This window comes from Siphateles boraxobius, unplaced genomic scaffold, assembly GCF_051911475.1.
Source record: "Siphateles boraxobius isolate OS27281-9 unplaced genomic scaffold, OSU_SipBor_1 18, whole genome shotgun sequence".
NCBI classification, from domain to species: Eukaryota; Metazoa; Chordata; class Actinopteri; order Cypriniformes; family Leuciscidae; genus Siphateles; species Siphateles boraxobius.
The window spans coordinates 11,541,757-11,563,930 of record NW_027508788.1 but is presented as its reverse complement, the minus strand read 5'-3'; the positions used below and the strand labels follow the sequence as shown (position 1 = coordinate 11,563,930).

The following is a 22,174-nucleotide window of genomic DNA, read 5'->3' as shown; positions in this document are numbered from 1 at the left end:
AATGAATTCCACAAAAATACACTTTACTTACTGTTATTCCACAGCAGGGAGGAAGTTTCCATACGGTGGAGACAGACAGTCTGTACAGACTCTGTTCCTCTTCCAGCAGTTTCTCATTCTCACACACACACAATGAATATATAAGGGAATGAAAAATGGCTGCAGGAATATTAATTGTAATTTATTATTTTTATATATATATATATAATTTCTGCAAGTGTTTCTCAATATATATGAAATATACTTTATATTTTAGAGGCAGATGAATCATCCTATTTTGTTTTATTTTTATATAATTTATTTTTTAAATAATTTTTATTTTTTATTTTTACAACTTAATTATTTTATTATTTAATATCCATGCTTGCATATTTGTACTTAAAAGATTTGTGTTGGAGGAATCTTAATTTATATTTTTTATATCATAGTCTATCATTAATTTCTCATAATCATATTTATATTGTTTTGTATCATGTATTATATTATAATTTTTTTATTTCTGCAAGTACTTTATAATTTAAGAGTCAGAGGAATCGTCAATTTTTTTTTATTTCATTCTTTAAAAAGAATTTGATAGACATTTTTACTTTTTTATTTTATTATATAATATCCATACTTGCATATTTGCTCTGAAATAACTTTTGAAGGATTTATAATCATAGTTTCATTGCCAGGTAGATTATAAATTATAGAAGTGGATTGCAGTACAAATCTAGTTATAAGTAATCACGCCATGGTTTCCTCGCTGTTTTTCACTACATGAACACAAGAAAGAATGTTTATTCATTTTCATTTATAAGCACAAATATAACCATACAGTCTAATAAACAGCAATATTTACCTATTTATATTTTTATTGTATATTATTATATATTTTAATCTCAAACATTTGAAAAAAACATGTAAAACGCACACACTACATGAGTATTTTTGATTGAATCGTGTGTGAATCATTGATTGTTCTGATGGATTGATTCAGGCCCAGTTCCTGTACGCTGGTTCTGACTCCGGTGTGGTTCAGTGTGCCACAGCGTTCTGTAAGAAGTACCTGTCCTGTGTGGACTGCGTTCTGGCTCGAGACCCGTACTGTGCCTGGGACGCACGCTCAACTTCCTGCATTAATATTTTCCAGGATGATGTTCAACAACGGTGAGAAATGGGAACTAACCGCCACATTGTGACCGAAGCACGTCTGTCTTGTTGACATGAAGGATTTTAGTCTTTAACTTCTCAAATATTTGCAGACACTGCGTCTCTGTGGCTTTTAAGAGGAATACATTATGATGTAATTGACCGTTCGCAAAGACCCGCCCCCTTTAGTTACTGTTGCTATGTCCGACAAGCCACGCCGCTCACACGCCACACACCATGTTCTCAGTGAAAAATACAACGCAGAGGACACTGACAAGGCGCTGACAGACACGACATACCAGGTTACTTTTGATATGAAACAAAGTAACAACTTTCAAGAATGAACCAGAAGGAATGTTATTTTAACCACGGAAAGACGTCAGTACACTTGGTTTTTCGAGTTAAAATCCTCCAACGTTAATCTCCTATCTCTCCTGACTTCTTTGTCGGACAAAAATGGCGGATTCGGCGGATGGCGGATTATGATTGCTCAGATCGCCTGTCAATCAAACTCCTTGCGAAGGATCAATTGTGTCTTATTTGTTTATAATTTGTCCATGAATTGTTTTAAAGATGCTTTTAAATATTTTTGAAAATATTTTCTGGAATATGTTAGCCAGCTGGCATTATCATCTTTATTTACTCTGAGCTGTGTGTTTTTACAGGAAGTTGATTCAGAGCCTCAAAGGGGATGCTGGGATGTGCCCTCCAGGTGTGTAGTGTACAATGTCACTTGTATTAAATTAGACTCTGTAAAGAAGCTCAAATGGTCCCGCTTTTGTGCCTGTTTAGTTTTTTTGCTGTCCGTACACTAGCTGAGACAGACCAACAAAAACAAGAGTACATTAGACCATTGTCACTGTATATCTAATAATTATACAGCCGTGTGAACACCACACACACCAGGAAAGTGTAACAGATAAGACTGCTAGGTGTGTGTACTAGGGCTGGGCAGTGTTTATCTTTTTTATTATTTATTATATATATATATATATATTTTTATATATATATATATATATATTTTTTTTTTTTAAGTTTAATTTCTTAAGTATTTCTCAGTGCCGTCTAATATATATTTAATCTATATAATTTCTAAATATTTTAATATACTTCATAATTTATAGTCAGAGGAATTATCATAATTTATTTTTATATAGTTTATATTTTTTAATTATTAAACTATTATTTGTATGTATTTTGTTATATAATTAAATGTATTATACTTTATAATATATATATATATATATATATATATATATATATATATATATATATATAATATGTATTATAAATGTTTTATATATAAATATACTTTTTCAATTTCTCAGTACATTATAATGTAATGTTTAATATATTATAATGGACTTTATACTTTATAATTTTAAAGTTGGATGTATTATCATTATTTTTTGTTATCTATATAATTTGTTTTGGTTACACTTTATTTTAAGGTGTCATTGTTACAGTGTAATTAAATATGTAAGTACAGTGTAATATTAATTAACTACATGTACTTACTATAGGGTTAGGGTAGGATTAGGATTTGGTTGAGAGTTAGTTGCATGTAATTATGCATCATTTACTGTTATTACTATGGTAATTATATGTAACATATGTAACAAGAACACTGTAAAATAAATTGTTACCTTTATTTTTTATTTATATAATTGTATTATGTAATAGTCCATAGTTACGTATTTGTTCTTAAATAACTTAAGAGTCAGAGGAATCATAAACATAGTTTATATATATATATATATTATATATGTACTCTTTTTTTTTTCTCGATACTTTATAATATACTTTATAATTTTACAGTCGGATAAATCATCTTAATATATTTTATTATTTATATAAAAATTATAAATTATAATTTAAACAGTCATTGCTGGGTAGATTCTAAATTATTAAAACAGGAAGTGGAATACAGTACAAAACTTCACTACATGAACAAAAAGAAAGAATATTAAATAATATTAAATTATAAGCACAAATAAAGTAGTACAATAGAATAAACAACCTTTACCTTTTGATGTTTTTATCTAAAACTTTTTGAATTTTTTAAAATAATTATACAGTAGGTGTCACTTTTCCCTGTAAACTAAGAATGTCCTGCATGGATGTTGAAGATGTCCTGCTGTCCCTCTTGCAGTCGCTGCTCTTGCGCTGGAGGACTACCAGCAGGTGGCGGTAAAGCCTGGCGGCTCTGCGGATCTGTGGTGTCAGGTGCGCTCTAACCTGGCTCAGGTGTTGTGGAGACTCAACGGTCACGCTCTCACCGAAGCCTCTCGCTTCCTCCTGATGGGGGAGAACGGGCTGCTCATCTACAGCGTGACGTCAGAGGACACGGGCCGCTACGAATGCTGGTCCGTCGAACCGGGTGCGGGACAGAACTTCACCCGTCTGGTGGCCGGATACGTCCTCCGCCTGGATCTTCCCGAGAACACGCCTTCAAGATCCGCTCAGCGTCCTCCGAGTGTGTCCCGTGACCCGACCCCGGCGCCTGAAGGTAATGACGGTCTCACCTCAGGACTAACGTCAACACACACGGACTCTCCCTCACTAACAACCCCTCCAATCAACGCCATTAAACCCAAATCCCACATCCCTCCAGAGGTCAGCAACTTACCGACCCGCACCGAGACGCTCGATCCTTCAGCCAAATACATCCAACACGACAACAGCATAGCCCTGCTGTCGCTCTTCCTCCTCTTCTTCCTCCTCTTCCTCGTGGCTCTGGCGTATAACTGTTACATGCAGTATCTGCCGGCGCCGTGTCTCCGCCTGCGATCCGCTCTGCTCGGCTCCAGCAAAAAACCTCAGGCCGAGTACGAGGCCTGTGAGTCGGGCCTGATGGAGCCTGTGCAGGACAAGACGGATTTACCCAATCAGAACGGAGCGCAACCACTGCAAGCGCTCCGAGACACCGGATACGAGACTGAGCCGGAATACGTGAACGGAAGAGTCCCGTCCAACAGTTTCGTGGACGGTGACGATAGTCCCACTAAAGACCGACCCTTCGACATAGACTGCGTGTCTCAGCCCATTGAATACGCAGATGCTGACACGCCACACTGATACAGCGTTTACACACGCGCTTGCGTTTGAGGTAAAGAACCGCTACTCGCCGCAGCTCTGCAAGATCGACAACGAAATTCCAAATAACATTCCAAATTGGAAACATTATTTACCAAATTGGTAAGTTTGTGTGATGTTTTCCAAATTGGAGTTCCGGACAGTGTTTGAATATATTGTTTGTGCAGTTTTTGCCTTGGTGATGCGTTTAATATTCACCCACGGGTAGCACTTTCCTGTTATGGTCTTATTTTCTGGTACAAATATCAAATCAAATCAAGAAACATTTGCTTGAGAAGCGAAATAAGATATTAAGTCTTTGTTTCCCGAAAAAGTTTATTCAAAATATTATTTGTAGTATTTTTTTTTTTTTTTACTTTGATTCTGGGGCGAATTATTAACAAACCCCAAAATGTAAAGAAAACATTTTGTTTTTTGAAAAACGTTTGGTTTAAAAGGATTGTTTGCAGGACCATTCTGTTATAATTATTAGTGTTATTTAGCATTTTGACATTATTTCATGATATTTGAATACAAAAAATTTGGTTTCTGATTCTGACGGGATAGTTTTTATGACTGTATTACATGTAAAGTATTTTTTGCATAATGGTAATTAGAATATTAAGAAATTTGTTTAAATGTAGTAAAAATAATGCCACAACAAATATAATTGAAAGGGAACACCACTGACATATTTCTTCTAGTTTTCTGCCTTTATTTATTTTTTATTGTTTAGAAAAGAAATCATTTTGCTTCTCCAGGAAATGTTTCTTGATTTCAGAATGTTTAGATGTTGGTACTGGAAAAGAAGACAAAAAAAAAGATTTTTTGCAGTGTGGGGTGACTGGGGTCCAACCTGAAGTTTACTGGCGTGTGATTTTTAAATCTCAGGGATGATTTCAGTATCACACATGCAGGATATCACACATGCATATAAAGAGGAAGAGGAAGATGTCTCTGGAAGACCGAAATGCTCAAAAACGGAGCCAGATTGTTCCAAAAGCTAAAATGGGTTCCTCGAGTTTCTAAACGAGACCAAAATAAAAGTCTAAACACTGTGATGTGTCTCTTGCACAGCTTCATGTAGTTGCAGATGAGAGAGAGAGAGAGAGAGAGAGAGAGAGAGAGAGAGAGAGCGCGAGCTGCTGTCTCACATGACACAATATTTCTACAGAATCAATTAGATTTCTGAGTGTTTGACTGAAGTCCACAAACGTGAGCTTTGAAAACTTTTTTTCTTAAAGCAGAAGCTTTATGATTTCGATATTTTTGAAGATATTATATTATTTATGTTAGCAATAATAGCGTGAATATCACAAAAAAGGCAAGAAACCCCAAATTTTTAAAACCTCTTTTTGCATTTTTATTTTGACATTATTTCATGACAGTGTCCTGACAGGATCATTTTCATGACTTTACGTATTTCTTTGACATTATGGCAATAAGAATATTAAGAAGAATGCTTAAATATCATTGAAAATAATGTCAGAAATGTTTTTTATATATAATTTGTAGTATTTTTTATTTTGTTTTTGGGGTGAAATGTCAAAACTCCAAAATGTCAAGAAAATTTAATATTTTTGCATTAAAAAAAGTCTCTTTAGGACATTATTTTCTTTTCTTTCTCTTTAATTTTGGGTTGCATTTGGAAATATTTCATGACAGTGATTTTAATAAACATACACAAAAATATATATAATAAATTCTGTCCAAACTGGATCATTTTCATGACCTGTATTGCATATAAATTATTATTATGCTAATTCAAATATTAAGAATAAATCTGCTTAAATGTCATGAAAATGTCACACATATTTATTTTCTTTATGCAAAAAATTTACTTTTTTCTGTTCTTTTTTTTTCTTCTTTTGCATTTTGTCATTTTCATGATAGTGATTTGAATAAAAAAATAAAATAATAAATACATAGTGTCAGGACTGTATTACATATAAAGTACTTCTGGCATTACGAAATTTCGAATATTAGAAAGGAAATCAGCTTAAATGTCATGAAAAAAATGTCCCGAAGCATGCTACGTATAATTTCTTAGTGCAAAAACATTCTTTTGAAGTGTTTGGTCCCGCCTCTCCTGCCGTTTCCCTCCGTCATTCCCAGCTTTTCTCGTGGCGTTCCTGAATCTTCTGTCCACCTCTGATTCTCAGCACACTCTTGTCTCTCTCTCTCTCTCCTTTCCTCCTTCCACTGCACAGCACCCTTGGCTGTTCCTCGTCCCCCTGTCGACGTCCCATCCTCGGGCTGGAGGGGTGTGGATGGGCCTCGGCTGATCCCCCCTCTCCTGAGGGACCAGTCCTGGGCCCTTCACCCTCACCAGGCCTTTCTGCTCTTCTGCCTGGCCTTGGGTGAGTGGTACATCTGACCTCTGACCTCTGCTCACGCTCTCTTCAGTCTTGTCTCAATACTCCCAAGTCTGACTTTCTTTCACTCCTCCTGCAAAATGAAGCGTTCTGATTGGCCGATTTTGGGAGAGGAAGTCATTTAAAGAGTATTTCGACAAGTGTTTTTGTGTGTCTGCATGTTCTGCACACCGTCTGATGCCTAAAATTTGCATTTGAATTTTTCTTTTTACTCCTTTATTTTCAACCAAGAGCATAAAGAGCGAATAATAAAGAGATTCTTTAGAGTTTACTAAACTTTTATTTTACAGTAAATAACTTTAGAATTTCAGTTTTTTTTCTAAATTCTGTTCAGATCTTAAGTTATGATTATGGTTTGTATTATTGATTTACCTGGAGATGCGAGTCTTGTTCTATAAATGGACTCTTGTGAAAGAAGTGCGTGAGAAAACGTCTGACTGAAGGACGCTATAAAGGACGTTCATCAAATCACATGCACTTTCAGCACCAGTCGTGTACAGTGTAAATATTTGTACATAAAAAAACTGATGATGTACAAAGTTTCTTCAAATCTTTTCGCTAGAGAGACTGAATAAATGTTTGAATTGCACAAAATGTGAAATGCTGTTTATTGCGTACAGATGCGTTACTGAAGCTGTATATTGTATCATGTGGTTTAAAGTGCCCCTATTATGCTATTTCAAAGACTCTTAATTGTGTTTAGTAATCTCCTGCAACATGTTTACATGCATCCAAGGTCAAACACTGTCATTTTCTCATATCCATTGCAGCATCACCTCATTTCTCAAAGAGTCTGAAACGGTTTGATCACGGATCTGATCTCTCTAAACCCCGCCTTTCTGAGAGCCTGCTCTGCTCTGATTGGTCAGTGATTGGTCTACTCTGCTCTGATTGGTCAGATGGCCACGTCTGTTGTGATTGGTCTACTCTGCTCTGATTGGTCGACCACTTACAGTGCGTTTCGGTAACCAAATGGCCATTACCATCTATGTATTTCAGCTCAGGATCTTTCTCAGCACTTTATACACAGTGATTTGATAAGTAACAGTGGCGTCTGTTTTCTTATATCAGTCACATCCTTTAGAAGTGCATTAAAATGGATTCACTTTTCAGCATCTTCTTGACATGAACCACACAAACCAAACTCTTCCTGTCTCAGCTACAACTACAGTGTTTCGGGGCGGGGCAAAGTAGACGCTGTATGCGGTCAGCCAATGAAAACCATAGGCTGGAATTATGCAAATTAGTTACAAAGAGCAGGAAGTGAGACTGGAATTACTGACGACTCGTTTCAGGCGGTTCAGAATCACTTCTTTCTTCTGTGAGACAATTACTCCATTTATCTGCACTTTGTGACCTTTTACATTCACAAACAGCTTTATAACACACTACATGAAAGATAATATCTGACATAATGGGGCACTTTAAAGGTGAAGTGAGCAAAAACATCAACAGCCTGCAAAATCATGACACGCAGAATCTCAGTAATGAATTGACCTTTACAAATATAAAATGCGCAAATCTATTAAAATTTGCTTGATGTTTTCTACCCAAAATGTTTAAAGTATTATTTGTGCTACAGTATTGTACAAAATTTTGGGGTTTGGAAGATTTTTTTTATGTTTTTGAAAGAAGTCACCAAGGTTGCATTTATTTGATCAAAAATACAGTAAAATTGTGTAATATTATTAAAACTTAAAATAACTGTTTTCTATATGAATATATATTAAAATGTTATTTATTCCTGTGATCAAAGAAAAAATATTACTGACCCCAAACTTTTGAACTGTAGTGTACAGGTGGATAATTCATCTTAGAAAATACATCATGGTATCATTTTACACAATGAGATTGTTTGTGTATTATAATAGGCTACACTATTACAGATTTTTACTGTTTTTAAGAGAGGGCATAAATCAGTCCTTTCCTATAGTGGCATTAAACATGCCTGACGGATGTGAAAAGATTCATGTTTGAAGAATATCATCAGCATCAGGTTCACAGATAAGATCTCCGCTTCGGGTTGTAATAGTGCGGTTTCAATGGTTGTCTGTTGGGCAAGATGTTTCAGAGGGTTTCAAAGCAGAAATATGAAGCTCATATTTTTGTTAAAGCACTTTATATTAATTGTTTCATATACAGAATTGTGTGTTATTTGTAGCTTAAGCTGTAAGTAGAGCAATGACACTAGCAATGGTTTGATTCCCAGATCATGATCGTAGAAAATTAATATCTTGAATGCAATGTAAATCACTTTGGATAAAAGCATCTGACAAATGCATAAATGTAAATGTAGTCTTATAAGGTGAAACTAATTTTCTGGTTGGATGAACTGTTATTCATCGATGATATTTTCTATCTGTAAACAGTCACCATTTTATCCCTATGTTAACTGTGAAAGTTACTAGGTTACAAGTTGAAATATTGGATATAACTTTACAAAGACACAGTACATGTCGACCCAAACCACTTTCTGTGTAATGTACCAGTGAAATGAGACAAACTGAGACGAGTCAAGATAAAAAAGGTAATTGCAACTTTTTATCTCAATTCTGACTTTTTCCTCACAATTCCGAGTTTATAACTTGCAATTCTGACTTTGTAACTCACAATTGTGAGATGTAAACTCTTCATTACTAGTCATAAAGTCTGAATTGCGAGATATTTTTAACTCAATCATAATTTTGAGTTAAAACGTTGCTATTACCTTTTATTATTTGTTTCAAGTGTTCTGTGGTGGAAACAAGTTTCCAAAAAAAAAAAAAAAAATGTTCTGTGGTCAACAACATGTCACAGATACTGTAAATCCAGCTTGTATTGCCACTCAGCTTTTATTGAACCACTCAGTTGTTTTTGGAAACATTTCTTTACTAATTTAGCTGAATGCATTTGAAACAAGTCCGAACTAATTTGATCTGGTTTATGATCTGAATGTACAGTTTGTTATGCATGTGGAGTGTGATAATCCAATGTATCCTCAAACAGCATGATACTGTCAGGTTTGACTTGCTTTCAATCGTGTGTGTGTGTGTGTGTGTGTGTGTGTGTGTTTATACTGGAGCTCTAAATATCATGTAGAGTCCAAATGTAAGTGCAGTTTTCCTTCAGGTCCTAGAGATGTAAGCGTTGAGTGGCACATGAATGGACGGAGACTCGAGACTCCCGCGTTTGAACACAGACATGTCGTTTCCCATGATGCCGTGCTGGTGAGCAGCTGGCTGAAGGAAGAAGCTTTGAATGAAGATGTCACGTATGAGTGTACAGCAGTGTCTGAAACTGGAAACGATGCTTCAAAAGTCCACCTTCGGCTCAACAGCAGAGGTAAAGCCGCGAGTCTGACTTTAAAATGTGGGTTATCGTCTCGCTTTCTCCTGTAACGTGATGTATGATGTGTGTCCTCTCAGACGAGGCCGGTGTTCCTCACACACATGTGGATCAGTGGAGAAACACTCTGTCTGAACACAACACACTCCTGCAGGAGTGGAAGAAAGCCTGGGTGAGGGAAAATCGACGTTTTTGATGTTCAATGTTGAATTTTAGAGCACATTTCCTGAAAGAAATGAAAAGATGATCAGGTATGAAAGGTGTTTTTTTTATTTTTTTATTGAACTTTTTCTCTCAAATCAGTGAACAATTCAAACTCTTGCACTTGAGATGCATATCGCTCAAACATTTGGGGTTAGTAGGGTTTTTATTAAATTCATCATTTTATTCAGCAAGGATGCATTAAATTAATCAGATTAGACAGTGAGCATTATAATGTTAAGATTTCAATTTCAAATAAATACTGTTCTTTTGAACTGTTTTCATCAATGAATCCTGATGTTTCATCAGCATATCTGAAGACTGGAGTAATAATGCTGAAAATTCAGCTCTGATCACAGGAATAAATTACATTTTAATATATATTCACATAGAAAACAGCTATTTTAAATTGTAATAATATTTCACAATATTAATATTTTTACTGTATTTAGAATTTATAATGAGCAGAAGAGACTTCTTTCAAAAACATTCAAACCCCAAACTTTTGAATGTTAGTGTTTGCTTTCGAAATGTTTTAGCACACATGTGTTCAAACCATCATTGAGCAGGAAGATGGAAGAGTCTTCATTCAGTATTTACAAAGCTGAAGCAAAAATATATAATCATTATTTATTTATAATGCTTTTCCACATTAAAACGCTGCCTCATCAGATTTAGGGTTGGTACTGAAGGTCAGTTAGACGTAGAACATTTTCCTTAAAATAGTTCCAGTACCTACTAAATAGTGTGTGTGTGTGTGTGTGTGTGTGTATATATTTGACCTGGACATGTGAATTTGAGGTTTGATTTCTAAAGGGTTAGGGTCAATACATGATATTGATGTATTTGTTGTTTATCACAGTTGTTCTTGTCCTGTAGGAGAGCTGTGATGGACAGGGTGTTCTCTGAACCGGGTCATTATCGCTCATCATGGCATCGTTTTCCGGCTCCAGGGACGGACGCTTGGACGAGAGCACACACACACACACACACACACACACACACACACACACACACATCATCACACTGCTGGTGTGTGATGCTTCAGGTCCATGATGCACACACACTCTCTCAGCGGCTCCGTGTCCATCAGCCTGTTCCTGTTCCTCCGGATCCGAGATCCCACTGGAGAATGTCCGGGATTCCAGGCGGTTTCAGACAGTTGTGGAGGACGTACGCAGTGAGACAGGTGCAGACAGCGAGACTGATGACAACCGCTGTCTGTGATTCTTCTATTTGTAGCTCCTCCATCCTCGAGAGCAGATGACAACGGCTCGTGAAAGCAATATCTGTGTTTATAGCCTCCTATTGTGTTGTTGAAATAATCCAGTGTGTTTATCTAAGCAGATTTTGAATGCATATCAAGGAAGTTGCTAGAATATATTTTTTGTCCTCCAAATCAGAGGTTGCAACCACAATAAATAATATTCCTATTATTTGTCAGAGACTTTAACCATGTTTTTTAATGTATCAGGAGCAGTTGCACAGCCACAACTCCTGTTCTGAGCTGTAGTTTTGTTCACCCGAAGGAAACTTTGACCATAAAAAAACATACCATAACAATCATAATAGCCTATAAAACCCATGTTCCTTAAAATACTCTATATGTGAAATGACTAATCATTCACTCCTCCAGAATCTCTCTTATATCTTCAAGTTGTTTGCACAACTCAAAATGAAGTTTTATGTTGTTTGCACAACTCAAAATGAAGTTTTATGGCTCCTCTCCATATGAAGGTCAGTGGCGTCCTCATCATGTGTCCTCTTCCTGACCTCTGACCTTAGAGACCAGCTTATGATCTTCAAAAGAGTGTGTGAAGACTGTTAACTGACCCACACAATCAGCTGCCAATAAAGGGCACATTAATCAATCCCTGCACTGCTTTTCCAGCTGATCCAGACGGGTGACCTAGACACTAACACACACACACACACACACACACACACTTAACAGCCTATTCAAATCATTGTTCACCTCTGAACACATAAACAGCGTGGCTTTGGAAAGGTGAAGTCTCAGTTTTTACTGGTTAACATTCAACCATCCTCATAAAAACCACATATATTTTACACACAGGTTTAATTTAAGCTTTTAAATCGCATTTTATAGATCAGCCACCAATGTTTTGAAAACTTGCATGCACACAGTAGTGTCCTTAAGCGATGTTCAGAGAGGATATTTGTTTTTATGACCATACAAATTTGATGAAATCAAAATATGAGGAACATATATATATATATTTAATATTTTAAATATAAGGGAAGAACTAACACTAAACTTGGTTATGGTATTTATCTGACAAAATCTTTTGGCATAAAGAGCAAACTACAGTTACAGGTTTTATTTTACTATGCAAAACAAAACTTATAGAAAAGCATAAAGCTCAAAGGAAAAAGCATACATTGACCAAAACATAATCAGTTATTAATATTTTGTTGGTCTCTCTTGTTTTTGCATGTTCATATTTATACATATTTTTTATGACAGCCCGGCCAAAGATGATGTCAACACAATTTGCTTTGTCAATGCATTATCGCAAATAAAACCATTGACTCCAAACACAACTACTCAATATACTTACAAAATATTTAGCAAATTTTTAAATAATATTTGAATCAATGGTTATAGGCCAGACATCCCTTTCAGCCATTGCATGCAACATTTTAGATTATGCTGCTGTTGTCAAAAAATTAATTTATAATTCTTTAAATTCCACAAGATTCTTCAATGCAATAATTTTAAAACAACCCTTTCCTGATGTGAGCAAATAAAATCAGTGTGTGGTTTGAGACTCGCCTCCTTTATTTATTGCCAGCGTGAGATTGGACCTGGACATGAGAATTTCACCCTAACGGGCTTTAAATGCTCCTCTGAACACATTGTTTTCTATAGGATGAAGATCGAATTCAATTATTTTAATCCTTTAAGTCACATTTGATGGATCAGCAACTAATGTTTTGAAAATTAGCATCCATACATGGATCATTACCGTATTAGTTGTCAAACATGCTTTAAACGCACAATTCTCAAGATGCATCTCAGAAAGTTTCCCACAAGATTATCAAATGCATTCATTTTAAAACAGGAACTTTGCAATGTGAGTAAATGTTGAGTGGTTTTATATTGTGTTTTTTCAGACTTTCACATCCCCCTATATTCATCAGGAACATAATTTTGCCACATACAGCATGTGGTGGCATCAGAAACAGGAAATGAGAGAGATCCAGCCACAGGTGATGGAATTAATGTAATGTGTATTTCATTGAGTTAAATAAACTTAATAAGCATCTGTGAGTTGATCAGTCATGATCCACAGCTTTATTATCACTGAACCCAATAAACAGGCCTATTTAGAGTCCAAAACTAGTGGCTTTTGTCATTTTTGACACCGATTGAAGTCTTAAATATGTTTCAGGTAAAGCCAGGAATTGGAAGTCCGGATATTTAGCAGTAACATTCACTCAAATCTTCTATATCTGCTTTAGCTTTGAGAAACAAAACAGGACTCCTGTGATAAATACTAAAAACAACACTAATAGAAATCTGATAAAACACTGTGAGAATAATTGTTTAGCTATAAATGATGACCACTTGTAGGCCTGATTCTTCCGCCAGCCATTACTGTAACCCAAAGCTATTACTGTTAGCTACTGTAATGGTTCAGTCTGATCAAATAATGAAAAAGGTAACTAATTCAACTATTCATCGTTTTGACCAACAAATATAATTTCCTATTAAACATGACAGTTTGCGCCAAAAATAATATCCCAAACTACCATCATCATGATATAGAATCCACTGCATCAATGCCTGTTTTTGTAAACCCATTCAGGGAACGTTCTCACAACTTCCATAACGTTTCTCTCAAAGTTATGAACAAACATTCCACCAGTAGCATTAACAGTTATTAATGATAATAGAGTTATTCATGTTCTCAAAATGTTAGCACAAAAACATTAGCCTATAGCATAGACATCGTTTCCCCCCTCAACCGTTGAAGTTTGACGTTCGTCTAATGTTTTTAAATGTTTCAGAATGTTAAGAGAACGTTCAAAAGTAACGTTTCCATGTTTGCAAAATGATAAAATTGAATGTTCTCATTTTTAACCATTCAGAGAACCTTAAAAAATAGCGTTACCTTAAGAAAGTTACCAAAACATAGACTATTTGATTGAGCTGTGAAATCACTCGACTGGAAAACTGAGGTGGAGCTTTTAAACCACATAAAACATGGCGATAAACAAACAGCTAACTAAAATGCGTTTTACTTACTAACAAATTGGGAACACATTTGTATTTTATTATTGTATTTGATTATAAATAATTAGCATTTTACCATGTTCTTATCTTATTTAAAGTATCAAATGAGGCATACAACATGAATGGTTTATCCTAAAATGGGTTATCTAAATATGTTCTTCGAATGTAACAGCTGTTCTTTAACAATTAAGCGAGTATTTAGAATAATGTTATTCAAAACGGACCACTGCATTAGTTGAGATGTGGCGCCATCGTGTGGTGAAAGTTGAGTTGTGCTGACAGGGAACTACACAGAAAACAGGCACGAAACGGCATTTTAATTTTATTATAAAGAGCAGCAAGAAAATAAAAAGTCAGAATTCTATTCTTTTTGAAAAGTACTGTTGTGATAAAAGGTATAAACTTGTTCTTTTCTCAGTAAAAACCCTGTTTTCAAGAAGCACAGTTGCTGATAGTGCTGTCATTATGGCTTTTCTATAACTACTTTTTAAACAGATGGTTCACATTTTGTATCGTAATTTAAACACAACCAAGCTCTTTTACAGTATACACTTGCCTTCCCTGAACAATCAAGGGAAACTAAGAATCTTCATTTCCTAGATACACACAAATTATTTCCCTTTAGCATACAGTACATCTTTTTATCTCCTAAAATATTTAGCATTGTCCTTTAGTTCAGCCATATAAACACTGATTTAGGTTTCTAAACACTGATGATGCATCACAGACTTTTATTCAACACACAAAGGTTTGGCTTCACCCAGAGAGGCACTTGGGTCACATGATTCTTTTCTTTGTTTTTTGTTTTGTTTTTAAGAGCCCTTGAATTTTTACTGAAAATTTCCCATAATCCCTTGATTCTGTCCAAGCATAAATTGTGGTCAAAGGAGTCCAGAAATGAGGTGAAGTTCTCCAGTATTCACTGAATATCACATTCAACCACAGGAATGTTCCAGAAGAGCAGGCGACACTTGTTACTGCCATTATTTTGGTAGAGGTCTTCTAAACAGCAGAATATGCGGTTCTGGAAAAATAAATACAAAATGCAAATGTTATATATCTTTCATTTATTTGATCAAAACTTAAAGGGATAGTTCACCCTAAAATGAAAACTCTTTCATTAATTACTCACCCTCATGTCAAACACGTAAGATTTTCGTTCTTCTTCGAAACACAAATGAAGATTTAATGAAATCTGAGAGCTTTCTGTTCCTCCATTGACAGCTGCACAACTACCACTCTAGTGCTTCAAAAAGTTCATAAAGAGATCGTAAAACTAATCCATATGAATTGAGCGGTTTAGTCCAAAATTTTCTTAAGAGACTTGATTTCTTTATGATGAACAGATTGAATTTAGGCTTTTATTCACATATAAACATTGATCAGCGAATATAAACAGAAACTCAACCAAACCTGCTTGGCGTGTGAGAACAAACCTCATTGGTTCTTGCGGAAGCTCAAACGTGCTGCGTAACACGAGAATGAACCTCATTGGTTCTTGCGGAAGCTCAAACGTGATGCGTAACACGAGAATGAACCTCATTGGTTCTTGCTGAAGCTCAAACGTGCTGCGTAACACGAGAATGAACCTCATTGGTTCTTGCTGAAGCTCAAACGTGCTGCGTAACACGAGAATGAACCTCATTGGTTCTTGCTGAAGCTCAAACGTGATGCGTAACACGAGAATGAACCTCATTGGTTCTTGCTGAAGCTCAAACGTGATGCGTAACACGAGAATGAACATCATTGGTTCTTGCTGAAGCTCAAACGTGATGCGTAACACGAGAATGAACCTCATTGGTTCTTGCTGAAGCTCAAACGTGATGCGTAACACGAGAATGAACCTCATTGGTTCTTGCTGAAGCTCAAACGTGATGCGTAACACGAGAATGAACCTCATTGGTTCTTGCTGAAGCTCAAACGTGATGCGTAACACGAGAATGAACATCATTGGTTCTTGCTGAAGCTCAAACGTGATGCGTAACACGAGAATGAACATCATTGGTTCTTGCGGAAGCTCAAACGTGATGCGTAACACGAGAATGAACCTCATTGGTTCTTGCTGAAGCTCAAACGTGCTGCGTAACACGAGAATGAACCTCATTGGTTCTTGCTGAAGCTCAAACGTGCTGCGTAACACGAGAATGAACCTCATTGGTTCTTGCTGAAGCTCAAACGTGATGCGTAACACGAGAATGAACCTCATTGGTTCTTGCTGAAGCTCAAACGTGCTGCGTAACACGAGAATGAACCTCATTGGTTCTTGCTGAAGCTCAAACGTGATGCGTAACACGAGAATGAACATCATTGGTTCTTGCTGAAGCTCAAACGTGATGCGTAACACGAGAATGAACATCATTGGTTCTTGCTGAAGCTCAAACGTGATGCGTAACACGAGAATGAACATCATTGGTTCTTGCTGAAGCTCAAACGTGATGCGTAACACGAGAATGAACATCATTGGTTCTTGCGGAAGCTCAAACGTGATGCGTAACACGAGAATGAACCTCATTGGTTCTTGCTGAAGCTCAAACGTGATGCGTAACACGAGAATGTACATCATTGGTTCTTGCTGAAGCTCAAAAGTGATGCGTAACACGAGAATGAACATCATTGGTTCTTGCGGAAGCTCAAACGTGATGCGTAACACGAGAATGAACCTCATTGGTTCTTGCTGAAGCTCAAACGTGATGCGTAACACGAGAATGAACATCATTGGTTCTTGCGGAAGCTCAAACGTGATGCGTAACACGAGAATGAACCTCATTGGTTCTTGCTGAAGCTCAAACATGATGCGTAACACGAGAAGGAACCTCATTGGTTCTTGCTGAAGCTCAAACATGATGCGTAACACGAGAAGGAACCTCATTGGTTCTTGCTGAAACTCAAAAGTGATGCGTAACACGAAAATGAACCTCACCGGTTCTTGCTGAAGCTCAAACGTGATGCGTAACACGAGAATGAACCTCATTGGTTCTTGCTGAAGCTCAAACGTGATGCGTAACACGAGAATGAACCTCATTGGTTCTTGCTGAAGCTCAAACGTGATGCGTAACACGAGAATGAACCTCATTGGTTCTCGCACGTCAAGCAAACTTGAGTTTCCGTTTACCACAACTGATGTGTGAGTTGAATGTTTATATGTAAATAAAAGCCTATATTCAATCTGTTCATCATATAAAGTGACCGTGTCTCTTCAGAAATTTGGACTAAACCGCTCGAATCATATGGATTAGTTTTACGGTCTCTTTTTGAACTTTAAGTGTCAAAGTGGTAGGTGCGAAGCTGTCAATGAAGGAACAGAAACCTCTCAGATTTCATCCAAAATATCTTCTTTTGTGTTCTGAAGATGAACGAAAGTCGTACGGGTTTAGAACGACATGAGGGTGAGTAATTAATGAAAGAGTTTTCATTTTAGGGTGAACTATCCCTTTAAGTAGATGAATTTAAGTAAGAGAATTGGGGTACATGACTCTTGAGAGAGTCACATGGTCAGAGATCAGCTGACTCTGGATCAGAGCAAACACACACACACACACACACACACAGCTCAGCACTGATTAATGTGTGTGATTGTATACAGACCTGGTTCATGGATCATGTAATGCACCCATCCCAGTGACTGCTGCACACCCAGCCTCCTCCACTCATCCTCCGACATCAGGTGAGATTTGGGCACTTGTTTGGCCAGTTCTCGCGGTAACACCACATGTCTGTGATCAAAAATCACAACATTCAAATAACAAATACCGTGAATGACATGAACATGCCGCTTGAAAAGTGACGTCACTAGACTAAAAGCACATAAGAGACAATCAAATCCATAGCTTTGTGTATACGTTAAAACATGCCGCTCAAATATATTGCCTACATTTATTAAGCAATTCACAAGGACTAAGTTCAACACTGGTGTGAAATTAAATGAATGATATTTAAACAAAAACGCCACAACGAGGCCTTGAAGCAGTTCAGACCTCCTTACCTGTATTCATAGTGATCATCTGTGTATTTATCCGAGTAGTAGATCTGTTTATGAGCCATATTAGATTGATAAATGTAGACCGCTATGACAATGTTCGTATTTATTGAACCGTGAAAGAAGGATTCGATCAAACTCTCACAACTTTGTTACAAATTTAACCGATACAGTTTTAAACCTGATACTCAACCGGAGCAGCCGCTTCTGGTTGGCTGAGAGAGGTCATGTGATTGTAGCCAGCGTGACCACGTCGAAATGGCGGGGGCGTAGGAAAGGGCGGGCGGTTGTCGTGGAAACAGATCAGCGATGAGCACGATTGTGAAAATTGATTATTATATGCGTCTGTAAATATAGATATGTTGTATTTTTTGCCTCAGAAACCCGCAAAAGGTAAAGTGTGCAAGGTTACTGCTGCATTATCATGCTAGTTTGACCCATGCTTTACAGAGTTAGAGCTTAAAACCTTAAAAGTTTAGTGATTTTTTTAATCTATCGTCGAAAGAAAACACACAATGTTTATTACATCATAGCATTTACAGTTCTTGAACTTAATTTTATCATACAAAGACATTTAATTGAAAAACATTTAGATGGTTGAGACTTGATGATGAAAAATAAATACAGGGTTTAGAATTTATTTTGCGAACTAACTTACCTCAAATTAGTGTGTTTAAGAAACAAAAAAAGGATAGTCTAACAAAAGTTTGTAAATGTATATATTTGAGTGTATGCATCTGCATGCGTGTATAAATTTACACACATACACATTATATATTTACCAACGTTTATGATAGATGCAAATAAAAATGGTTTAGAGTCTCCTGCAATAAAACACTTAACTAAAAGTTATACAACAATTAATAATTTTATATACTTATTATACACAATTTTTTTATTAAGTTCTAAGATAAAAAAATGTATTTGTCACAGCACAGGACTCTAGTGAGCTGCAAAAAGACAAAAGGGTGATTTTAAATGGGTTGAAAACGTGCTAATGCTTAAAAAATTGTACACTCTCCTTCATATGTAAAAATTAAAATTAACCAAAAAACCCTGATGTAGAATTTCAGGTCGCAAAGTAAATTCAAATATAGTACCTATTCGGACAATTGACTATTTCAGACGCAGCTTTAGTGTACAGTATAGAGTGCATTAGTGGCCTTTCCTTTTTTCAGTGGCCCAATTTAAAATTTTAAAATATTCTTTGTGAAAGAATAAGCCATGAACCACAAATATAATCACAACACTTTAAACTGATTTGAAGGAAAAAAGTTTTTAAAAAATCAGACAAAAAGACAAAGGTACAAGACCACTTAATGATTTTAGGGAGGGAAAGAACTACAATCCCATGAGGCATTGCAAACAGCATAATCGAATAAAAAATTATGGAGAAATATAAAAATTTGAGTGTAGGGATACTCAATTACGTGATTCATTTCGCACTGCTTCATGGGAGTGGGCGGAGATAAAGAGCTATTTTGAGGCATGTTTTTTTTTTTGACTCTCTGATTGGTGTAATTTTCAGTACTGCATCATGGGTAATGTAGTTTATCACCAGGAATTCCACTGTTAAACATGATTATTTTAAAAATAAGCTGAAATAATGTGGGCTGACGGCTTCAGCAGAAGCATATACCATCGATTAACAACCTCGTAGCTCACTGTACGGCTGTCCTTAAAGGTTTATAAGTTATCGTTCAAAATCAATTTCTTTATGGAGAAAATGAATGGAGTTTTTAGTTCCGGAACCGGACTGTTACACAGTATAGGTTTGTGCCATTGCAGCTGCTTGAGATGAGTATTTCATCCACGCTCCTAAATGCAGCAGAATTTAAAAACATGAATCAATATTGTTCATGATTCAGTTATAGTGACTCACACTCGGGTAATTTGCATTATAGATTGTTTGCACAAAAACAAATGTTTATCTTATGTAGTGGTATCCTAGTAACACCTGAATTCCATCTTCCTGCAAACACATGTAGTGGCATGTACACCAGAATATGCGGTGCTACACCGGAAAACACTCACTCACGGCAGCCAATGGCATCCACCGGATGTGAGCTGCCAATCACTATGGCCGGCCCCCTCACCTCATTCCTGTTGCTATGCTGTCTTTGAAACTATGGTTACAGTAAAGGTTCCTGTAGGCAGCGCGTCTCTCTCTCTGTATGGACTTATTGCATGTGTCTGGATGCATTCGCAACGTTTACTCTGCTAAATGCTGTGTAGTGTTTCACTGAAATTTAATATCTGCAAATCTATATGCTGTGGATATTACTTATTTAATCTGTATTTAGACTGTTCTGTATATACACATAATAGACATGCACATTCAAATTTTTAGGGATCACAAACATAGTATTATAAATGTACAATGTAGTTAAACAAATGCTCCTAGGTCGCTAAACCTCACTATTAGTCACTGGACTAAAATTGGTCTTGTTTTAGCCTGATATGTGTCCCAACAGACATGTGATGTGATTTTTGGACTTTGAAAAGGAAAGCCTTCTGTGTTCTCTGTCTCTGTCTCTTCTAGTTTCTATACTTCCTGCTGTTTTAATGAGCATGTGTAGGAGTGAACCCGACACACTTCAGTCACGACTATGAAGATCACACACACACACACACACACACACAAACACACACACACACACGCAAACACAGTCCACCACCCACTATCTCTTCTCTCTCTATGTGTATAAATATAAACATGTAGAATGTCTAAAGCGCAATACATACATTTACAGTGAAGCAGTTTCATTTCCTATTTGTTTGTAATAGATTTTCTGTTTTTTTTCATGCTTCAGGACATTCAGGTGTGTTATGAGAGGAAGATAAACCCAATGAACTCTTTTCCACGGTGAGTAAACTGCCTGAGAACCTGTTGTTTTCAAAGAGATAGATATGATGCAGATAGATAAATCAAATCCTGATCCAGACAGATGTGCTCAACTGAAGCTTATTCATTATTCAAGGTTATTGACCAGATTATTATATTGAATATTGAAAGTCAGCATGAAGTAATTGAATCCCCTTTATTTCTTTTCAATACATGTTCTTGGTCTTATTTTTCTTTAATAAGTGCACATTATTCCAACAAATGCTCTATGTGACTTCGTTCTGGAATGTAATGGCGAATTGTTTTAAAATTAAAATTTAAGTCCTGTTCTACATTTTAATAGAGTGCATTAGTGAAATCTTTTTTAGCACGGTTGGTTCCGTAAGAATTATTTTATTCATTTTTCCAATCGGGATTTTAAAATAATCTTTGTTGAAGAGTTATAAGCCATGAACTGAACCAAACCAACCAGCTTTGAGGTGAATCACAACATTACTTTGATTTGAAGCAAGAACGTTTTTGAAAATCGGACAAAAATACAAAGTTACAAGACTGTGTACTTAACGGCTTTAGTGACGGAAAGAACTACAATCCCATGAAGCATTGCGAACCGCATAATCTAAATAGAAATGATGGAGAAATATAAAACTACTCATTTAGAAATGTTGATTATAGGTATAAAACAATAGATTTTAAGTTTATTGCAAAATATGCATATACAAACATTTAAATATTTGGAGACTCGATTACATTATTCGCAGTCCTTTACAAGAGTGGGCGGGGCTATTTTGACACATGTTGCTTTTTCCGACTCTCTGATTGGTGGAATTTTCAGTACAGCATCATGGGTAATGTAGTTTATCACCAGGAATTCCACTGTTAAACATGATTATTTTAAAACTAAGCTGAAATAATGTGGGCTGACGGCTTTAGCAGAGGCAAATACCATCGTAGCTCACTGTACGCTGTCTTTAAAGGTTTATAAG

At 36.2% G+C, this 22,174-nt stretch overlaps 3 protein-coding genes across 12 annotated transcripts in view; 2 read left to right on the top strand and 1 right to left on the bottom strand.

The window, feature by feature from the left end:
• sema4d (sema domain, immunoglobulin domain (Ig), transmembrane domain (TM) and short cytoplasmic domain, (semaphorin) 4D) overlaps nucleotides 1-11,549 on the top strand; it is a 63,621-nt gene extending 52,072 nt beyond the window's left edge. For 4 of the 8 annotated variants that reach the window (XM_077233514.1, XM_077233515.1, XM_077233516.1 and 1 more), the window contains 7 exons: nucleotides 980-1,149; nucleotides 1,797-1,843; nucleotides 3,284-3,640; nucleotides 6,417-6,566; nucleotides 9,690-9,902; nucleotides 9,986-10,077; nucleotides 10,986-11,549. In XM_077233514.1, coding sequence (XP_077089629.1) covers nucleotides 980-1,149; nucleotides 1,797-1,843; nucleotides 3,284-3,640; nucleotides 6,417-6,566; nucleotides 9,690-9,902; nucleotides 9,986-10,077; nucleotides 10,986-11,015 — 1,059 coding nt within the window. In that variant the 3' untranslated portion in view covers nucleotides 11,016-11,549. Of the gene's footprint in view, nucleotides 1-979; nucleotides 1,150-1,796; nucleotides 1,844-3,283; nucleotides 7,176-9,689; nucleotides 9,903-9,985; nucleotides 10,078-10,985 lie in introns of those variants that run through there. The other 4 variants (XM_077233510.1, XM_077233513.1, XM_077233511.1 and 1 more) reach the window with 1 other exon arrangement.
• A 3,606-nt stretch (nucleotides 11,550-15,155) lies between these two features.
• Nucleotides 15,156-18,565, bottom strand: LOC143741150 (cyclin-dependent kinases regulatory subunit 2). The gene is made up of 3 exons (XM_077233546.1): nucleotides 18,350-18,565; nucleotides 17,953-18,080; nucleotides 15,156-15,391 (listed from the first exon to the last, which is right to left on the bottom strand). Exons 1-3 carry the CDS (start codon nucleotides 18,406-18,408, stop codon nucleotides 15,351-15,353), a joined length of 228 nt encoding a protein of 75 aa, XP_077089661.1. The 5' UTR covers nucleotides 18,409-18,565; the 3' UTR covers nucleotides 15,156-15,350.
• A 2,408-nt stretch (nucleotides 18,566-20,973) lies between these two features.
• The window catches only part of shc3 (SHC (Src homology 2 domain containing) transforming protein 3), a 33,571-nt gene continuing 32,370 nt past the window's right edge, over nucleotides 20,974-22,174 (top strand). For all 3 annotated transcript variants that reach the window (XM_077233529.1, XM_077233528.1, XM_077233527.1), the window contains exon 1: nucleotides 20,974-21,209. The gene's annotated coding sequence lies outside the window, so the exon portion shown is untranslated. The remainder of the gene's footprint in view (nucleotides 21,210-22,174) is intronic.

What these genes read in the sequence shown, in the direction of transcription:
- LOC143741150 (XM_077233546.1), bottom strand. Translation starts at nt 18,408, where the DNA reads ATGGCTCATAAACAGATCTACTACTCGGATAAATACACAGATGATCAC. An exon ending in GATGATCACTATGAATACAG is followed by an intron (nt 18,081 to 18,349) that starts GTAAGGAGGTCT and finishes TTTTGATCACAG; the next exon opens with ACATGTGGTGTTACCGCGAG. An exon ending in TTACATGATCCATGAACCAG is followed by an intron (nt 15,392 to 17,952) that starts GTCTGTATACAA and finishes TTATTTTTCCAG; the next exon opens with AACCGCATATTCTGCTGTTT.